The 16,904-nt window shown below is 51.0% G+C and overlaps 6 protein-coding genes and 2 long non-coding RNA genes across 11 annotated transcripts in view; 5 read left to right on the top strand and 3 right to left on the bottom strand.

The window, feature by feature from the left end:
• Nucleotides 1-16,904, top strand: part of LOC126322729 (uncharacterized) — a 35,283-nt gene that overhangs the window by 12,988 nt on the left and 5,391 nt on the right. Inside the window, exons 6-9 of the mRNA XM_049994570.1 lie at nucleotides 1,828-2,165; nucleotides 2,245-2,797; nucleotides 14,711-14,813; nucleotides 15,519-16,139. Coding sequence (XP_049850527.1) covers nucleotides 1,828-2,165; nucleotides 2,245-2,797; nucleotides 14,711-14,813; nucleotides 15,519-16,139 — 1,615 coding nt within the window. The remainder of the gene's footprint in view (nucleotides 1-1,827; nucleotides 2,166-2,244; nucleotides 2,798-14,710; nucleotides 14,814-15,518; nucleotides 16,140-16,904) is intronic.
• On the bottom strand, nucleotides 227-1,284 carry LOC126322699 (uncharacterized). 2 transcript variants are annotated; one of them, XR_007559139.1, is made up of 4 exons: nucleotides 1,149-1,214; nucleotides 1,027-1,080; nucleotides 639-963; nucleotides 227-576 (listed from the first exon to the last, which is right to left on the bottom strand). It is a non-coding gene; the product is annotated as an uncharacterized LOC126322699 (long non-coding RNA). The 2 variants fall into 2 exon arrangements; XR_007559138.1 differs by having other exon boundaries at nucleotides 229-576; nucleotides 1,027-1,284.
• LOC126322692 (uncharacterized) lies at nucleotides 872-3,578 on the top strand. The gene is made up of 5 exons (XM_049994528.1): nucleotides 872-1,344; nucleotides 1,416-1,527; nucleotides 1,658-1,713; nucleotides 1,828-2,165; nucleotides 2,245-3,578. The coding sequence occupies exons 2-5, from the start codon at nucleotides 1,525-1,527 to the stop codon at nucleotides 3,576-3,578; spliced, it is 1,731 nt and encodes a 576-aa protein (XP_049850485.1). The 5' UTR covers nucleotides 872-1,344; nucleotides 1,416-1,524.
• LOC126322688 (exportin-6-like) lies at nucleotides 3,699-8,253 on the bottom strand. 3 transcript variants are annotated; one of them, XM_049994524.1, is made up of 6 exons: nucleotides 8,186-8,253; nucleotides 7,597-8,032; nucleotides 7,421-7,485; nucleotides 7,171-7,346; nucleotides 6,729-6,931; nucleotides 3,699-6,573 (listed from the first exon to the last, which is right to left on the bottom strand). In XM_049994524.1, exons 4-6 carry the CDS (start codon nucleotides 7,304-7,306, stop codon nucleotides 3,760-3,762), a joined length of 3,153 nt encoding a protein of 1,050 aa, XP_049850481.1. In that variant the 5' UTR covers nucleotides 7,307-7,346; nucleotides 7,421-7,485; nucleotides 7,597-8,032; nucleotides 8,186-8,253; the 3' UTR covers nucleotides 3,699-3,759. The 3 variants fall into 3 exon arrangements, with proteins under 3 accessions (XP_049850481.1, XP_049850482.1, XP_049850480.1); XM_049994525.1 differs by having other exon boundaries at nucleotides 7,171-7,328; XM_049994523.1 differs by having other exon boundaries at nucleotides 7,421-8,032.
• Nucleotides 8,493-9,387, top strand: LOC126322701 (uncharacterized). Its single transcript, XR_007559140.1, has 3 exons — nucleotides 8,493-8,572; nucleotides 8,675-9,024; nucleotides 9,080-9,387. It is a non-coding gene; the product is annotated as an uncharacterized LOC126322701 (long non-coding RNA).
• LOC126322697 (eukaryotic translation initiation factor 4E type 2-like) lies at nucleotides 9,733-11,182 on the top strand. Its single transcript, XM_049994535.1, has 4 exons — nucleotides 9,733-9,855; nucleotides 10,015-10,192; nucleotides 10,453-10,537; nucleotides 10,605-11,182. Exons 1-4 carry the CDS (start codon nucleotides 9,788-9,790, stop codon nucleotides 10,985-10,987), a joined length of 714 nt encoding a protein of 237 aa, XP_049850492.1. The 5' UTR covers nucleotides 9,733-9,787; the 3' UTR covers nucleotides 10,988-11,182.
• On the top strand, nucleotides 11,971-12,968 carry LOC126322698 (phosphatidylinositol transfer protein 3-like). Its single transcript, XM_049994536.1, has 2 exons — nucleotides 11,971-12,125; nucleotides 12,233-12,968. The coding sequence occupies exons 1-2, from the start codon at nucleotides 11,971-11,973 to the stop codon at nucleotides 12,966-12,968; spliced, it is 891 nt and encodes a 296-aa protein (XP_049850493.1).
• Nucleotides 13,297-16,897, bottom strand: LOC126322687 (uncharacterized). Its single transcript, XM_049994522.1, has 3 exons — nucleotides 16,710-16,897; nucleotides 16,359-16,591; nucleotides 13,297-16,197 (listed from the first exon to the last, which is right to left on the bottom strand). Exons 1-3 carry the CDS (start codon nucleotides 16,794-16,796, stop codon nucleotides 13,332-13,334), a joined length of 3,186 nt encoding a protein of 1,061 aa, XP_049850479.1. The 5' UTR covers nucleotides 16,797-16,897; the 3' UTR covers nucleotides 13,297-13,331.

Here is a 16,904-nt window from a genome sequence, read left to right as displayed (position 1 = left end):
TGAAAAAGAGAAGAACGCTCGAAGACCGCGAAATGACCGCCATCGAAGACCCAAAACATCTGTCATTTTTTCAGCCGTGAAGCTGTCAAATCGCACATTGTTCCAAGCCCCTCCCCCCAGGCGTAACCTCGTCGATAACAGTCTTCAGCACGCGCTCGAACGCTGGCAAAGCCGCCTCCGCTGTTCGACGCTTCACAGTCAAGTCAACATTGTAACAGGGGGGCTCGAGGTCCAGACCAACAGAGAACTCGACCCCGCTTACGCTAGCGCCCTCGAAAGTACCGATTTTATTTCTTGAAGTTCAAACAAACAGAATTGATGCAATACCTTTGCCTCTTTGGTATGTCGTATGGCTCTCCTTTGAACAAATGCCCGAGATGGCCCCCACATTTAGCGCACTTGACTTCTATTCTGCGCATGCCATGGCTCTCATCGACCTCTTCTATCAGTGCGCCATCAATGGCGTCATAAAAGGCGGGCCACCCAGATCCTGAATCGAATTTCGTGTCGCTCGTAAATAGGGGCGAGTCGCAACCCCGACAATGGTAGACGCCTTCTTCAGAGAAGCGATAGTAGCTTAAAGGGGGTTAGTTCGGGTTCGCGCATGGCGACACCGGGTTTAGTAGACTTTGGCATACGTTCCAGAGCCCGGCACCTCGGTGCCTTTCTGACGAAGGACGCGAAATTGTTCTGGGGTAAGTTTGAGACGCCACTCCTCCTCGCTCAGTTCTTCTCTAGACATAGCGTAAATAAGGCGACGAATGAAGCCACTAAAACATGAGCGCAAAATATGACGCGTTATTTAGCATAAAAAAATTCGGCTACGCGGGTTGTACAGAAAAATGTGGAGATTACCGCGGGATTATCGCAGTTGGCCTTCTTTCTCAGCCCGAAAGGAAGCGACAAATCCGTTGAAGCCCAAGTCAGTCCACTTCTTGTCTTCATCTTTGATTTGTTCGTTAACTGGCGAAAAAGAAAGGTCAAACTCTCGGCCGTGTGCAGAGAAGATGCGTTGGCAGCACATACCTTGCTCCTCTTCTTCCGATTCGGGAGTCATCGGGACGCCCTTAAAGTAAACCACTTGGAATGCGGTCAGAGACGGAGGGGTGAAGTGCGCGCGCGCGCGGGGATGACGGCGAATCTCGTACGCGTTTTGGGTGCTATGTGATCCCTCGCCCAGGCGTCGTCGTCGAGAATGCTGAAGAGCACGTTCGACCTGTTCACCCACGTAAAGGTGCCGTCCTGAAAGACAAGGGAGATAAGAACAGGGGTCGCTTCGTGGAAGAGGGGGGAGGGTGACGCACCAGACTCATTTTGTGTTGCAAAAAAAAATGTACAGGGGACGTACGTCACAAGCGCATTGATTTTTTTTATTTAGGTTTTTTTTTGACAAAGCGGCCGTCTCCCCCGAAAAGCGATGACAGGCGCTCTGTTCATTTGAGTTTTGTTCTTTCATGAGAAGCGTGTAGGGGATCGGCAATTTTGCCTCGGTCGGGAGTTTGAACCTGTCCTCTGATTGCCAGCATGGTTCGTGTGGATTGATCACTCTGCGTCTGGTTGCAACGAATATACACATACACACACACGAATAGAAAGTGGGTGTTGTGCACGTAGACCTGACCCCCTCTCCTCTTCACCTTTTCGCGCGTGATACAAGAACGTGCTAAAAAAAATACAGAGCAAACACAACCAAAATGCCGCTGCTTCGAGTTTGTACGTTGCGGACGGTCGTGAGACTGCGGGAGCGAGTTGAGGGGTGGCCGAGGTTCTGTGCGTGGCTTTGTGCTGGGCGCTAACACGAAAAAAACTTTTTTTTTTTTTTTTTAGATGGTCCGCAGAGAGGAAGCCGTACACGGGCGATGACCCGGTCCAGTTCTGGAGGCAACAGAATGCCGACGCGAGCGGAAGTCAGGTAGATGAGACGATAAATTTGAGCGAGGTCGACCAGGCCGGCTCGATTATGTCAACGGTGGGAGAGTCCAGCGGGGGTTCTTATCTTGCAGAGGCGCCTTCTAGATACCAGAGCAGCGAATGGCCGTCCGCGTCTTCGTCCTTTGCTTCTCAGTACGGTGCGAAGAGCGAGTCTTCGTGGAGGGGTCTTTCCAGAGAAGATAGTCCGTCGAGGGCGCAATACGAAGGGGACAGCAAGGAGCGAGAGGTTTCCGGTACGAGAAATAGCGCGATTGCGGTGATCTCACAGAGGTCCGAGAATTTTGTTCACACCTGTGCCCGACCATTTTCTAGATTATGCGTCTGATCCAGAGGAGGTCGAATCGGAGCTCGAGTCGTCGACCGAAATATTCAAGTCTCCGCCGACTGCAGATGAGGACAAGCCAGCTGCTGACCGGGGTCGAACGGGAACGGGCCCGTTGCCTTCACCTAAATCATTTTTCGACATGGCGGGGTCGCCCTCCAGATCCGCTCAATCGAGCGCTGGAGAGGGCGAGGAAAGTCAGGACTTGAGCGACTCGCTCAAGAGTCAAGTGATGAGCTATAGCACGAGCGTTCCTTCAAGGCTGGACGAGACGTTAGAAGAGAGCATGTCTATATGGCCGCAGCGAAAAGAAGGCGATGGAGTAAGGGAGGACGAGGAGAGCCTTCCGAGCAATTCGATTGCACGTCAAGAATGGGAAGAATCGCAAGAAGAAAGTCGTGCAAAATTATCGTTCGCGAATTCACCCCAAGATGCAGACCACCCATATCATGCACCGCTTTCGCCACCTTACGACAAAAGGACGGACATCATGGAAGAAGATGATGCAGCGCAGCGGGAAAGTTACTCTCCCGCGAAATTCAGGTACACCCGACCGCCTTTGAGTCCCGTGAATCGCAATTTGGCACCGCCCTCCAGACCGAGCAGCAGACGGTCCGACTTTGAATCTCTGAAATCGGAATTTTTCGGCCCCTCTTCTTCCAACCGAGACACCGCGGCCTACGTATACGAACAGCTCAAAACCCCTCGCGACCGATGGGGGCGGCCCAAGCGAAACCGCCTCCCTCCCCTCGAATTTTGGCGGAACGAACGCGTCGTGTACGGGCACCGAAAGGGCGAGTTGATACCGTCACTGATCGGTGTAATTCGAAACACCTCGATCCCCACGCCTCTTCGCCCCTCCAGGCGGCGGAGGCTACCCACTCCGCCTATCGAGGCCGCGATGGGGGACCACGGAGACACTCAATACGGGACCATATCCGCCGCGCCAGGTGAAGGCGGCAGAGAAGAAAAAAGAGTCGTTGCCATCAAAACGCCGACCTGGAAGACGATCTCCATAGGGAACCCAAAGGCCCTGATAGCAGACTCTTTCGGTGGTGTGACTGGATGGATCAAGCTCCTGTCGGGGTCGAGACAAGAGTTCGGCGCTGATCCGAGACAATCCAAAGTCTTCTTCGTTCAAAAGGGCCAGCTCTCTGTGCAAATAGACAAAAAAGTTATTCACGTTTCTTCAGGCGGTACCGTTCTGGTTCCTCCAAATTATTCGTTCACCCTGACAAACATATCAAAAGGGTACGTGCCCTGCATTCTGGCGTTCATCGCGTATCCGGGAGACATGCTCCCGTCCGACGAAGTTCTGCTGTGAAGTCTTCCATGCGCCGTCGGCCAGGAGAAAAAAAAAAAGAAGAGGGGAGGGCTCTTCCCCCTAGCGCGCTGCAGGGAGAAATACGCTCCCCGCTCGGTTGTACGCTCCCAAATGAAAAAAAAAAAAACACTTTTTGTAGCAAGTACAAAAAGCACACTTGCGCGCTTGGGTACAACCCTTTTTATTGGAAGCAGTAACAGCGGAGATCGCCAAGCATTTCAGCCAAGTTTTTCACGAGCGTCGGCATATCTGTTTCTCGTCCCAGCGTGAGCCGGAGCGCCTCCATTCGTTCACAAGAGAGGGGTGCAGCTACTTCTAAACTATTTATAAAGCCAGGGACAAACTGGTCGAAAAACGCATCGAATCCCGCGCCCTCGATGATCTGATAGGCGGTTTCCAGGATGTAGCCTTCCAGGGAAGACTGGTCGCCCCGTAGAATAGAGAGAAAGAGCGTCGAGAGGAGCTTGACGTACCCGTGCTTCCAGAACGCCTCTTGTCGAAAGATGAGCTGCTTTTTGTTGGCGTTTCGGAGGTGGTCTATGACGGAGCGGAAGTAGTTGTAGTCCTGCGCCTGTAGCAGAAGGTTGAAGCAGTGGATGACGCCATGGTAATACTCCTCGTGCTGACGCAGAAAGGCGTGGTGGTCGCTCAAGATGTCCCCAAGCACGTCGTGGAACGCCTGGATGACGTGCGCCGGTGTCTCGGAGAGGTTCAAAAACGGAGAAATAGACTCCATGCAGAACTTGAGCGTGGCGTCCACCAAGTCGGACTCGCACCGACGAAGAATCGATCGGAACAACTTCAGAAGGCGCGTCACAACCGTGGCCCCCACGTCGTCGCTGCCATTTATCATCTGGCCCAGGCAGTGTCTCTGAGTAAGAGAGTTGACGATGGCGCTCACCATGTTCCTCTTCATGTCAATCGAAATGTACCCGCTCAGCGTCTCGAACGTTTGAATAAAGACTTGCAGCATATGAAGAAGTATGTCGCCATCCTGACAATAGGGAAACAAATCAATGCTGAGCGTGATGCTCCTTTGGACCGTGTCCCATAAGATCGCCAATCCGTTCCTGTTTAGGCGGCCATCTCCGCAGCTGTTCATAAGGTCTGTCAGGTACAAATACGCGGCCTTGATTCTGTCCTTGACCTGCTCCTGAGCGAGCAGGGCGGTGTCTCCGTTCAGAATCGCGCTGACCACGCTCTCGTACGGCGCGATGATCGGCCCGGCGTAGCGCTGGAACGACTGCGATCGAATGTCCCACTGCTGAGCGTGACTCGCCACGTGGCCCCAGGCACTCAAGAAAATCAATGCCACCGCGGCGTGAACGTGGCGTTGGGTCTCCGGAGTGTGCTCGGACGCAATGTCGTGAACGCGGTGCATCAAGTGCAAAACGGGCTCCAGATTGGACAAGTTAGAGTACTTTACATTCTGAACAATCGAGCTGAGATGGATGGCCGCGGACAGGGCAACGATCTCCAACGCGCCGCGATCAGCGGAAGGAAACGCCGGCAAATTCAAACCGTCTATGTCGCACCGAATCAAGTTGCAAAGTAAAATGTCGAGCTCCTCGTAAGACGGCACCTGGTGATCGTGCAACCGATTCGCATAGTGCGCTATCCACTCGGAAAAACTCCTCAGCGCACCATATGTTTCCGCGTACAAACGAACCACCCTCAGATCGTGCTGATATATCTTGTTCTCGCTAATGTAGTTCAGCATGTCTATCAACGTCCTTATTAAAAACAACCCGTCGTCAAACGTCGTCTCGAAAGACTGACAAAACTGACTCCCCATCAGCGCGCACAACTCAACCATCGTGTTCGTGTCCTTCGAAATGTAATACACCTGCCTCTGGCTCTCCTCGTCACCGCCTTTCATCAGCACGTGCACGCTCCCAAACTTCCTAATCTGATCCGCCACGCTGAACATCAACACCCGGTGCAGCGATCCGGGATACAACATGTATGCCTGCGACACCAAATTCAACACCGAGTGAATGCGCGCGTCCAACTCGCAAACTCCCTCACCCTCCGTCAACGCTCCCTCGTCTATCACCGCCCTCGACTCCAAACGCGACAACTCCTCTCCGTTGCAGCAAAAAAGAACGCTCCTGTGCAAAGACTGAACGAAATCAGTCACCACCTGCGCGCAGGCGTCTATCCACACCCTGTTCTCCGCCTTGTTCATCATCACCGTAAAAATCACTTCCCAAATATCCAAACACGCCAAAAACTGCTCCTGCGTCTTCTGCAACAACGTGTACTTCCCAAAAAACATCACGAACTCACATATGCTCGCATCACCCATATTCACCTCCAACTGAGTCCGCACAAACAAACTGATGAACTGAGTCCACTTGTGCATAAACTCGCTCCTCAACGTCGAAAACTGCTCGGGCGTCTCGATGAACTTTGACAGCAACCCCAAAGACACGTCATACAACCCAGAAAGGCACTGCCGCGACTGCGGACCGTAGCAATTCCTCCCCAGCATCTCATTCAAACAATCCAGCGCATCTAAAGACACCGACTCGTTCAAAAACACGAAACGAAATATCAGGTCGGGCTTGGCATATTCGAATATCTGGTCTATCGGAACCCACGAAAAAAACGCCTGAGTCGCCCTCAAAACAGCCTTGCCTAACGCTCTGTCCGACTCGTCAAGGCTACTCGCCCAACCCCCCCCCTCGAGCTCCGACGCCTTGCCGTCCCACAACACGAGCAACAAACGGTTGAAAGTGTCGAATACGCCAGCCACGCTCGCCAACAACTCCTCTCTCAACTCCCGGCGCCGACTCGACAAAATCTTGCAGCTCGGACTTATCCACTCCTCTGACACGGCGCTCAACAACAACACACCCAGCATGCACGAATCCGGGTTGTTCGCGCATATCAACAGGCGCTCTAAGAAATTGAAGCGCCTCCCAGGCCACTCAACTCTTCCAATGCACGCAATCACCTTCGCCAAATAATTCAAAACCGGAGACGGTAAACTCTGAACAATTTCGCGAGAAAAAAAAAAGTCAGTCTCTCTTCACCCCGCTGCCTCCCCCCGCCCCCCGCCGCCCATCCGCGCTGGAGTACCCCCTCTGTGACCCAACCCCTCCCCGCCACTCGCGCGCACCGCCCCTGCGCAGAAAATGTACCTACTTTATAATTTTCAAACGCGTAATCGAACAACGTGTTCGCAATTTCAATCCTCTGTCCTTCGTCTAAACTTGCCCACTTTGTGTTAATCCAATCCTCGTAAACGCTCAGCCCGTAAAACTGAACGTTCGACAGGTGATCCGTCAGAAAGCCGCGCGCGTGAACCAGCGAGTAGGGATGCCTCCTGAATTCGCGAAGAATCCGATCTAGACAAATAATTCGGTCGAATTCAGCGTCAGCGCACAAAGGAAAAAAAAAAACCATCTTTCTAAAGCCCTCCACTTTTCGCTACTATGCCCTCATCCCCTCTACCTATCTAAAAAAACTACGTGGATTTACGCGCCTCATTCAACACCTCTATTTATTACGCTCTTTTTCAACGGAAATGAGCGCGGACGACTTCTCTCTACCCCGTACAACCGATCTGAGTACAACGGATGCGTACCTATTTGCTCAAATCTCGGCTTTCCAACCCAACCCTCGGACGTTTCGGTCAGAAGATGCTTGACCTCCTCGGGAGTAGCCGACAGGGTGTCTTGAAACCCTGCAGCGAATTGAACTGGGCTACTGATTTGCGACATCCCTCACCTGAGGTTACCTACCCTGAATTTGTCTCAGTAACTACAAACAGAAACAAAACGCACGCTGGTAAATATTTCTCGCTGACCTCAGAGATTTACCGACAAAATACGCACTTTTTATGTTTCATAAAGTGTGTGCTGCAGTAAAGTGAGTTTACAACATGCCCAAGGTACACTTTCTTTACACAGTTTCTTTGGTTATTGCTGTACAAATATGCACAAGAACTTTACCGCTTGTGGTCCTCCTTCAAATGCAGCCCGCTCTATTCAGCCGGTGTAGCTCTTCGTACCTCGAGACGGCCCTTGCCTGGTCGTTTGGAATACGGAAGCTTGCAAATGTACCCGCAGAGAGTACGCTGTCCCCAGAAATAGTGTCCAGTAATAAAAACGCGCACGCATCAAAAAGATGAAAACTGGCTTTTTTGGAGCAAGTAGTTTTCGGTTTCGTACACAGTCTGAGAGCGATCGGCCCTCGAACGGTGAGCCACCACCTCAGAACGCCCCATGTCGGCCTTCTGTGCGCTCTGACGGCGATGCAGGGCCGGTTCGCGCGCACTCGGTGAGGGAAAGGCGTGTGATCTCACGCACACCACGAGGCTTTGCGTCAGCATTCGGTGGGCTCTGAATTTAAAAGGGCTCTAAAGCCTTTCGCGTGAGTCTAACGATTCCATGATATCTAAGTACTCGAGAGCGGCTGTTGGATTCTATGTGCATACATCCACACGTCTGTCACAATTACACACAAGTCATAGGCAATTTTTAGTAAAAACCTGAGAAAACGACGGCGCGTTCAGCACAGAACAGATACAATAAGAAATGTACTCGAATTTGCAAAGACACTTCTATTCGAGGCGCTGGAGATAGGACCCTTGAGCGTACCTTCCTATGAGTTATATGTAGCTGAATCTCACCCCAGCACCGATGCAGCTTGTCGTGGCAGACGTGTACGTGAAAAACAGCTGAGGTCGGAGAAACGTCATAAATTTTACTAGACTCCGGAGCCTAGGACCTGACGCTCTCATCATTCTTTCTCAGCAAGCAGCAGCAACCCATTAATTAGCAAAATCAAATTCGACCGCCGTAGTATAGAAATGATTCCTTTTTAAGGTGTACGTTCGAGAAAGCGTACCTCTCATAATTTATGGATATATTAAGAAGCATTTTTGAGAACATATTTGTGTTTAAATTGAGGTCGCCCTAGGTTAAAGTCTTGCCTTTCGATTGCAGCTGTCGCACTCGCGAGACATACTTTCCAGCATAGTCAAGGTACATTCATAATCTGAAGGTAGCATGACGCCTGAACACGTGAACAGAACGGGCATCTTCGGTTATGACTTCGATTATAGCTGCTAACTTTGAATTTCTTAGACATCATGCTAGATACCGTTATACAGGATTTTGCAAATTCTATTATTACAAGCCGGGAAGACAGTTGTCACGGCAGCTCAGAAGATGTGGCCGTTGACCCATTTTTACAGGCGTTCAGCTCCCTCACAGCGTTTCTTAGAATATTCGGAACGGTCTTCTATTTCGTCGAGTTAGACGTTAACAAAAAGATTCAAACCATAAAAAAGAATCAAGTAGAATTGAAGGACAATCCGAAGTCCGAACACGTTCTGGACCTTGTGCAGTTGGAAGTAGATACCGGTAAAGTTCGGACCAAGGATAGCAGTGGACGGCACTTCCTTAGATTGCTGCGTGCATTGAAGTTTGTTTATGTACGGAACTGTGTTTCATTTACCGTTTTTGAACAGCTTTTCTAAACAACAACAGCTTTTTTTTGAAGAGCTAGGCAAAGATCAAGATTTGAGGACCTCTGCCGAGGTGGCCTACAAGGCCTCGTTGCACGATCATCAGGGATGGGCCATTCGCAAGACAGTGGGATTGGCGTTTTATACGCTGCCGACTAGGGAAAAGTTCGTTGAGACCCTCGCTGCAGACCAAGAATCTATAGACGAGTTGACTGGACCCTTTGTTGGAACCGTGAAAAGAGTGTACACAATTCTCAACGACTACTACGAAACGAATAATCTTCAGGACTTGGACTGATATGTACATACACATTTAAATGTAAAAGTTGCTAGAAATAAAAGTGTATAGCGTACATATGTGTACGGTAACAGTCGACAGGTGTGGCGCAGGTTCCGCGCGGTCCAAAGCTGTCACGGCGATCTGAAGTTCGGTTCAGGGGACTCTTTTCGTCTCGAGCAAAAAGATGGAAAAACAGTGTCTTTCCTGCGGTTCGCGCCTTCTGGGTGGTTCGCGCAATGTGGCCTTTATCAGGGTCGCGGAGAGTAGGGGATCTGTAGGGCATGATGGCGCTGACGCCCAAGGCGCCTCGTTCATTAAAAAAGTCAAGAAGTCTTGGTCGAGACAGCAAGTTTAAATTTTATTTTTGGCTGTCATCATAACCAAGTACAATCTCACCCGCCTGAGACACCACCCCTTTTTTATTTCAATCATAGGCTCGAAATTTATTAAATGGAGTCAGGCGTTGATTCTGAGGATGGTGTCGTTGTACAGGCTGTCCCTATAATGCAAAACGATGAGTACGTGTTTGGTGCGGCACCTCGTTCTTAAACTCTGTCTAGAGGTGATGCCTCTAACCGCTCAGTAGAGAAATCACCGCAGAGGCATCAACGCGAGATCCGACTAAACTAAACTTACATTTTGACACGTTATCACCTGCCACCACGTGCGTGCTACAGAACCAGTACCACGGACACCCTCGAGCAAGAGGCTGAGCCGTCAACTAGAGAAGCAACGCCATCAGAACGACATCCCTTGAGATATCATTGGACATTTTTTTTCGTAAAGAGACAACCGGCCATAAACCTCGCTGACACATATGAAAAAAACATCAAGAAGATAGGCGGGTTCGGAACAGTACGTCGTCTATATCGTGTGGCGTATGAGCGAGGGAGAGGGCGGAAAAGTGCGCGTTTGCGGTGCGCAATATAATATTGTGGGAAAGGAGACCTCGTATTCACAACGCGAATGCTGTCTCAACGTCAGAAATGCGTGCGCGCGTACAACTGTAAAGAAGAGCGACACACTTCCGTGCAGATGTGACATTGTGTAGTTTGTTTCTTGTTCGCGTAGGAATTGCTGACAATTTCTGTGACTCCGGGCCTCACTGGGGGTAGGTGGAAGAGTTTTGGGCCTTTTACAATCACTTAGTGAGGCCCAACGACCAGTTGATAGCGTGTGACTATCACCTATTCAAAACTGGTACGTTTTTTGTTTGCAACGGCTTTTTGCAATTACTGCACAAAAGGTGTCTGACATGCTCTGCAAGGTATCAAGCCGATGTGGGAGGATGAGACCAACAGGAAAGGGGGAAAGTTTGCATTCCGCGTATCAAAGAAAAGACGCTTGAGTAGCAAGTATTGGGAGGATTTGTTGCTCGCACTTGTGGGAGACCAATTTGGGGAAGATGGGCAAGACATCTGCGGAATAGTCGTCTCGATTCGAAACACCGATGATGTTTTTTCTGTATGGACTAAAAATGCTGCCAACATTGAGCAGAGAGGCAGGCTTGCTGAAAGGATTAAGCAGCTTCTGGGCCTGCCTCCAAATCTTTCCCTAGATTACAAATCTCACGATCAGAGCATAAGAGAAAATTCCAACTTTCAGTCTCGCGTAGCCAAGTCTGACACAGTTATAAAAGCCCAAGCATGAAAAGGAGTAGGTGCAAAAGTGTAATAACAGAAGAACCTCTAGCACCCTGAATGTTCTGCAATCACCACATTTTTCACTTCGTATCGACGTATCGTAGCGAACAAGATATGGCCGTTCCCCTTCCAGTTAGACACGGCCCGGCCTGGAGGATGCTTCAGGCAACATTCACTGTGTGCACATTATATCACATTTGAAGCCTAGATAAAATTCATTAATTATAAGGTACAAAATTATAAGGTTCAACTAGACATTTTTGTTATTTTGGCATTACAGATCGTGCATTGGCTGTCCGCGCAGTTGGAAAGCGCTTTAGTGTTTTTCGTTGACAATTCCGAGGGTCGAGTTTTGTGTTTTCCCGAACAGCTCTACGAGTCCACCTTGGAAATAGAGTTGGTATCGGGGCTTGGTCGCTGGCTGACGGAAGGCCGCGGAGTCGCGAGCCGAGGAGGGCGATCTCTACCTGGTTCTCCTCTGAGAGAGCCGCTGGGCCTCGTTCACAGTCGGGGTCTCTCCGCTTGGGACGAGAGCGAGGCCAGACCGATAGGTGATATGTGGTTTCTTCTCACAGTCACCGCGCCGCGCTGTTGAGACCGCGATTCAGCAGAGGCTCCGCGGGGGGGGCAAATTTGCACGAAACCTGCATCCCCCAGTAGTCAGAGCTGGCGGTGGTCGTTCAGCCGCTTCTCTCTCATACCGAGAGAGGAGGCACCGTCGACGTGGCATAAGTTCCGCTAGCGAGGTCCTTCGCGTGTTGGATAGCTTGCACTGCGGCTTCTGAAAACGAAATGTGTTCTGACAGAAAATTCTGAATAAAGGACGGTAACGGCGTATCGTGACAGCAAAACCAGACACAATGAATTCTCTGTGCCGCTTTGTGTACAAACTACACAGACAGTCGTGTGTAGTAGACAGACAGGTCCTGAGCACTGAGGACTTTTTTGTTGGAGCGACTGGTCTGAGAGTAGAGTATCTGCTGTGCGTGGATGGATAGTGATAGTTCGATTTCGAATAGCGGGTGCAACTCTCCCTCTAGTATTGAGGAATCGGCCCAGCGTTTGAAAAAAAAAGTCATAGAACTGTATCAAGGCCCATGGAATCAGCTGAATGCAAGGCTTGTGGGCCCGCAAAACTTGCGCAGGTGCGTTCACGAAGAATCGCGCCTGAACGAAATTAACTCGCTAAGAGAGGCTTTAGAACTTGACCCCCACAGATGAAGACCAGAGCCCTAACAGTCTGTATCTTTAGGTACCTGCGAGCCCGTTCGTACGACATTGACAAAGCGGCGGTTATGTTGCACGAATCTCTGGTATGGAGAGAAGACGTTCGTCCGGAATCTATTTCTGCTCGAGAGATCGAGGTTCATCTTAAGAGGGGGGCTAATTTCTTTCTAGGATATGACAAGCGAAAACGCCCCATTATGATCAGCAAGGTTCATCTCGACATAGATGAACATTTAGAATTGAAGACGAAGGTGGTTTTGTACCAAATCGAAAGATGTATTCGGATGATGAGAAAAACGAAAGTGTCAAACTTGACATGGCTTGTGGACCTCAAGCACTTCCCCGCCCATCTCATGTCTCCCTCGCATACTCAGCTCGCGATATCGATTGTGAAGCTCCTCAGCTCTCATTACCCGGAAAGGCTCGGCACCATGATCGCCATCAACGCCCCGGCCATCTTCAACGTGTTTTGGAAAGTGATTTCTCGCTTCGTTGACAGGAACACCGCACAGAAAATAATCATTCTCAAATCGAAAGACATCTCGAGGTTAAGAAGTTTCATCGACGACGAGGTGATAGAGACAGAATACGGTGGGCTGAACGACTATGTGTACGATCACGAAGAAAACATGAAGACTCTGCTGGAAGAGGAGAAAGTTTGGATGAAGAAGGTCACTAGATACAGAAACGAGGCCGTGAGCGTGGACCAGTTGTTGGAAACCAGGAATCCAGTAAAAATGCGGCACAAAAAGAAGCAATAAACGGTGTACATACTTACGATGGTTTCTGAATGAGTTAAAAAGGCTCGAGGGACGGAAGAGTTGTTGTTTGGCGGTCGTGGAACGCGACTGGGATTTCGCCTGAGCGAGTCTCCTCTTGGTGGGGAGGCGGGGCCGCCAGAGGCGCATTTCGCTGCCAGTTTGAGGACCAATGGGATCGCGGCGCGTCTTTCGAGCGAGCGCCGCGAGACGGGGGTTGGTCGCATTCGCGTCAGAGGCGGTGGGCGCGGCGCTCATCCGCGTAGAGAGCGCATGTGCGAAAACGAACGCGCGGGAAGAGAGACACATAGATAGCATGAACAAAACGGTGTAGAGCGGTTTCGAATTGTGTTTAAATTTGACACGTTAAAAGTTCGAGCGGGGAGCATGGCCTAGGGAGGCGGGTTTGCCTACAGGCGTTGAGGCGATGAACTGGTAGATTTGTCTCTCTTCTTCGGAGAAGGAGGACATGATGTGGTCGCGGATCTCGGATCCTTCTATGGTTTCGAGGAAGTATATTGACTCGATGACGTTTTTTGTTGAGAGTTCGTCCGGCTCTTCGTAGTCGTCCAATTGCCAGCCGTCGTCCTCTGTTGAGCAGATCAGGCCGTCGTCGTCTTGTTTGAGGGAGTGATTGACCGGGGTTGCGTCTCCGTTGGCGTCGTCTTGTTTCATAAGGCAGCAGTTGGGCGCGGTGGATTGAAGTGCTTCTATGATTTTGTCGGCGTCTTCTTCGAGTTCTTCTTCTTCGTAGTAATCGCCGTATTCCGAGTCGTCCGAATAGCTGTTTTCGGAGTCGCTGTCGTAGGTGGTGTCGGTCAGTTCTTCTTCTTCTTCTTCTTCTTCGGTCTTTTGCGCGTCTTGCTGAGAGCGTTGGACGTGGGCGTCTCTGGCCACGCGGAGCAGCACGGAGATCATGTCTTGCAGTTTTTCTTGGCAATAGGGGCCGAGTTGGGCGTAGGGGAGTCGCAGGAGGCTGCACAGTCCCAGAATGGCGCATTTTTTGTCGTGGAGGCGAGAAAAGGCGTTGGCTTGAAGGAGCCCGAAGGTGAGCTCTAGGATGTCGCGAGCGTGGTTGAGTTGGTTAAGCAGGTGCAGGGTCAGTTCCGCGTTGTACCAGAAGGAGCTGAGGATGATTTCTAGGAGAAGTACTTTGAAGGGGGTGCTGCAGGGTTTTCGAATTCGGTTGATGGTGAGCTCGATGATGGCGGGTAGGACGTGGTCGATAGAGCCTTTGCATTCGATGAGGACGACCTCCAATAGTTGAACGACGTACAGGGCGTCGCTTTCGCTGAAGTTCGGATCCGAGAGGGCGTGATTGGCCATGAGGTATATTTGTTCCAAATAGGGTGATCCGGGGTCCAGGAAGGTTGGTTGGTCGCAGATGATGAGGATGATGAGCGGTTCGATCATTTCGCTGATGTGGTCTGGGGCCCAGTTGACGAACGCTTGTTTCATATAGAAGACGAAGGACCAAATTTTTTGGGAGAACGGCGGTGTGGACCGGCGGAGGATTTTGGTGAAGAGGTCGATTCCGTCGCTGATGAAGGGGACAAAGTTTTCTTGGAAACAGGACTCGATGGCGCTGAACATGTACGGTTCTATGCTGGATTGGATGTAGTGTTGTCTGTGCATTTCTGTGTACAAAATGCGGATAGTCCTGAGTGTTTCCGTGGCGGTGAATAGAGCGGAGCTGGACATGAGGTCATCGTACTCGCTGTCGGCGGAGCCTTCTTGTTGTGCAGGAATGGAGTTGAAGGCGTTGGCCGACTGGAAAAATTTGGCGAGGAGGTGTTTCATGAGTTCTACGGCCTGCTTTTGGACGGAGGTGGGGAACACTTTGATCAGGTACTTGACGATGGACACGATGGACTCGCTCTCGATGGTCGACATGACTTCGATGCACTTGTTGAGGATAGCGGGAACGAAGGACTTGATGAGGGGCAGGAACGCGTTTAGGCGAATGAGTTCGATCAGGGCCTTTCCGGAGTGGCAGGTGACGAGAATGTGATTGGAAGAGACGAACAAGTTGATGATAGAATTGAGCCCGTTGACGAGGTTTTGTTGGTCCGAGAAATGCGCGCCGCACAGCCTCGAGAAAGCCCAGCAGGCCTTCGCCCGCAAGTCGACGGACGGGGACTCGAAGTCAGGGTAGACGTAGCAGACTAGCAGGTACTCGATGGAGTTGAGGTGTTTTTCCGACTTCCGAAGCAGTCTGGAAAGGTTGCCGAGGACGGTGAGTCCCGCATATTTTTTGCATATGTCGCGGTGTTCTGGCAAGCTCTTCGAGTACGGGACGAAGATGTCGTCGACTATCAGGCCCAGAATGGTCTGCAGGTAGTCGAGCGAGGACTTTTGAGACGATATGCGGTATATACACTGCAGGACTTGAGACCTGGGGTTGTCGATGTTGTAGAGCGAGTCTTCTTCGATTATGACACATTCGACCGGGTTGTTTTGCGAAAGGTATTGGTCCTCGCTGTTGAGGCACAGGATTGGGATGAACACGTTGGTGAACAGGTCCCACAAGTGCGGTTTGATGATGTCCCATAGGGACGGGATCGCGATGGAGTTGTGAATGTAGTCCAAAACAACGCTCAGAAATTTTTTGTTGTCGAGCTGGTTTTTGGAGTACAACGTCAAAATGTAGAAGCACTTGTTCAGGAAAGAGACCGCGTAGGTGCTCATCCAATAGTTCGCGACCTCTATGGTCTCTTGCGATATGCCCGAATGCAGTTTGCCGCGAGTGATGCGAGAGTACCGGCCGGTGTACATGATGAACAAGTAGGTGATGTTGACGCGGAGTTTTATCCACAGCGCCGGCGTCGGAGACACCGTCGGGGCGGGGGAGCCAAAGACGGAGTGGACCAGCAGGTTCATCCACTCCTCGAGGTTCTCGCGGCACCCGGTGGCCAGGGGGACGTCGGTGGAAATAGAAATTTTGCGCAGGTTTTTGACGATCAACAGTTGCAACTGCAGACTGTCGGCGTCGTTGTTGTCCACAAGACATTTCAGCAGCGACCTCAGCTTGTCGAGCACCGACGCGACGAAGTTGGACTGGACGGGGTCGTTCTTCGAGAACCTGAAGCCTCGCAGGCAGATCAGAGCGGCCAGTATCGAGTCTTTCTCTCCCGAGCCCAGGGCGCCGAAAATCTGTTCCGTCAGGCTGTGCAGGTTGTCTGGGCACTCTTCGTACGAGACGACAGAACGGAGAACCTCCTCTAGCTGGTTTCTGACGCAACAAAAAAAAAAAAAAGAGCTCGTTTAGCAAATTGGGCTGCATCGCAAGACGAGGAGCTTCCCTCCCCTTTTTTTCGAGGTCTGTGAGAAACCGGCTCGCCGGAAAAAAAACTGTCCTAAAAGCTTCGAAAAAAGAAAGAAACATGTCCATACCGAATAGATACCGCGGACGCATTCGACTTGATAGACAGAAGGATGTTGTCTCTAATGAACGCCTTCTCGCCGTCGCCGATCGCGGGCTCTTCGCCCTGGTCATTGCCCGCCTTCCATCTCGTCCTGACGGTCGTTTTTAGATGTATGGCGGCGACGGTGCGCACTTCGATGGGGACCTCTCTGTTTTCTAGAATGTGCAGCAGGATCCTCAGGTAGCCATCTTTGCACTCGTACTAGACAGGTGTACAACAACGCGTCAACAGTGTGTCGAAAGGGGCCTCCCATCGTCGCGATTCGCGCGGCGCGGCGCAGGAGGGACGAAAGCAAGGCGGACCCGTGAGTGTACGCTACGTTTTTCAGTAGTTCGAGAGCCTTCGGAGCTCTCTCGGGAAACTGAGTGTCCGTGAGGGTTTGAACGACGAGTTCGTAGTCGTTCATCTTGACGCGGCCGTCTCCCTAAACGGTCGTCCTAGGACAGAATAGGCAGATTCCGAAGCGGAAAAAGGCACCTTTCGAAGTCAGACGATGAGGCGCTCTCTGATTTCG

This window comes from Schistocerca gregaria, unplaced genomic scaffold (genome assembly GCF_023897955.1).
Source record: "Schistocerca gregaria isolate iqSchGreg1 unplaced genomic scaffold, iqSchGreg1.2 ptg000831l, whole genome shotgun sequence".
Classification (NCBI taxonomy): domain Eukaryota; kingdom Metazoa; phylum Arthropoda; class Insecta; order Orthoptera; family Acrididae; genus Schistocerca; species Schistocerca gregaria.
Note: the sequence above shows the minus strand (reverse complement) of the source record. Positions and strands in the feature narration are given on the sequence as shown.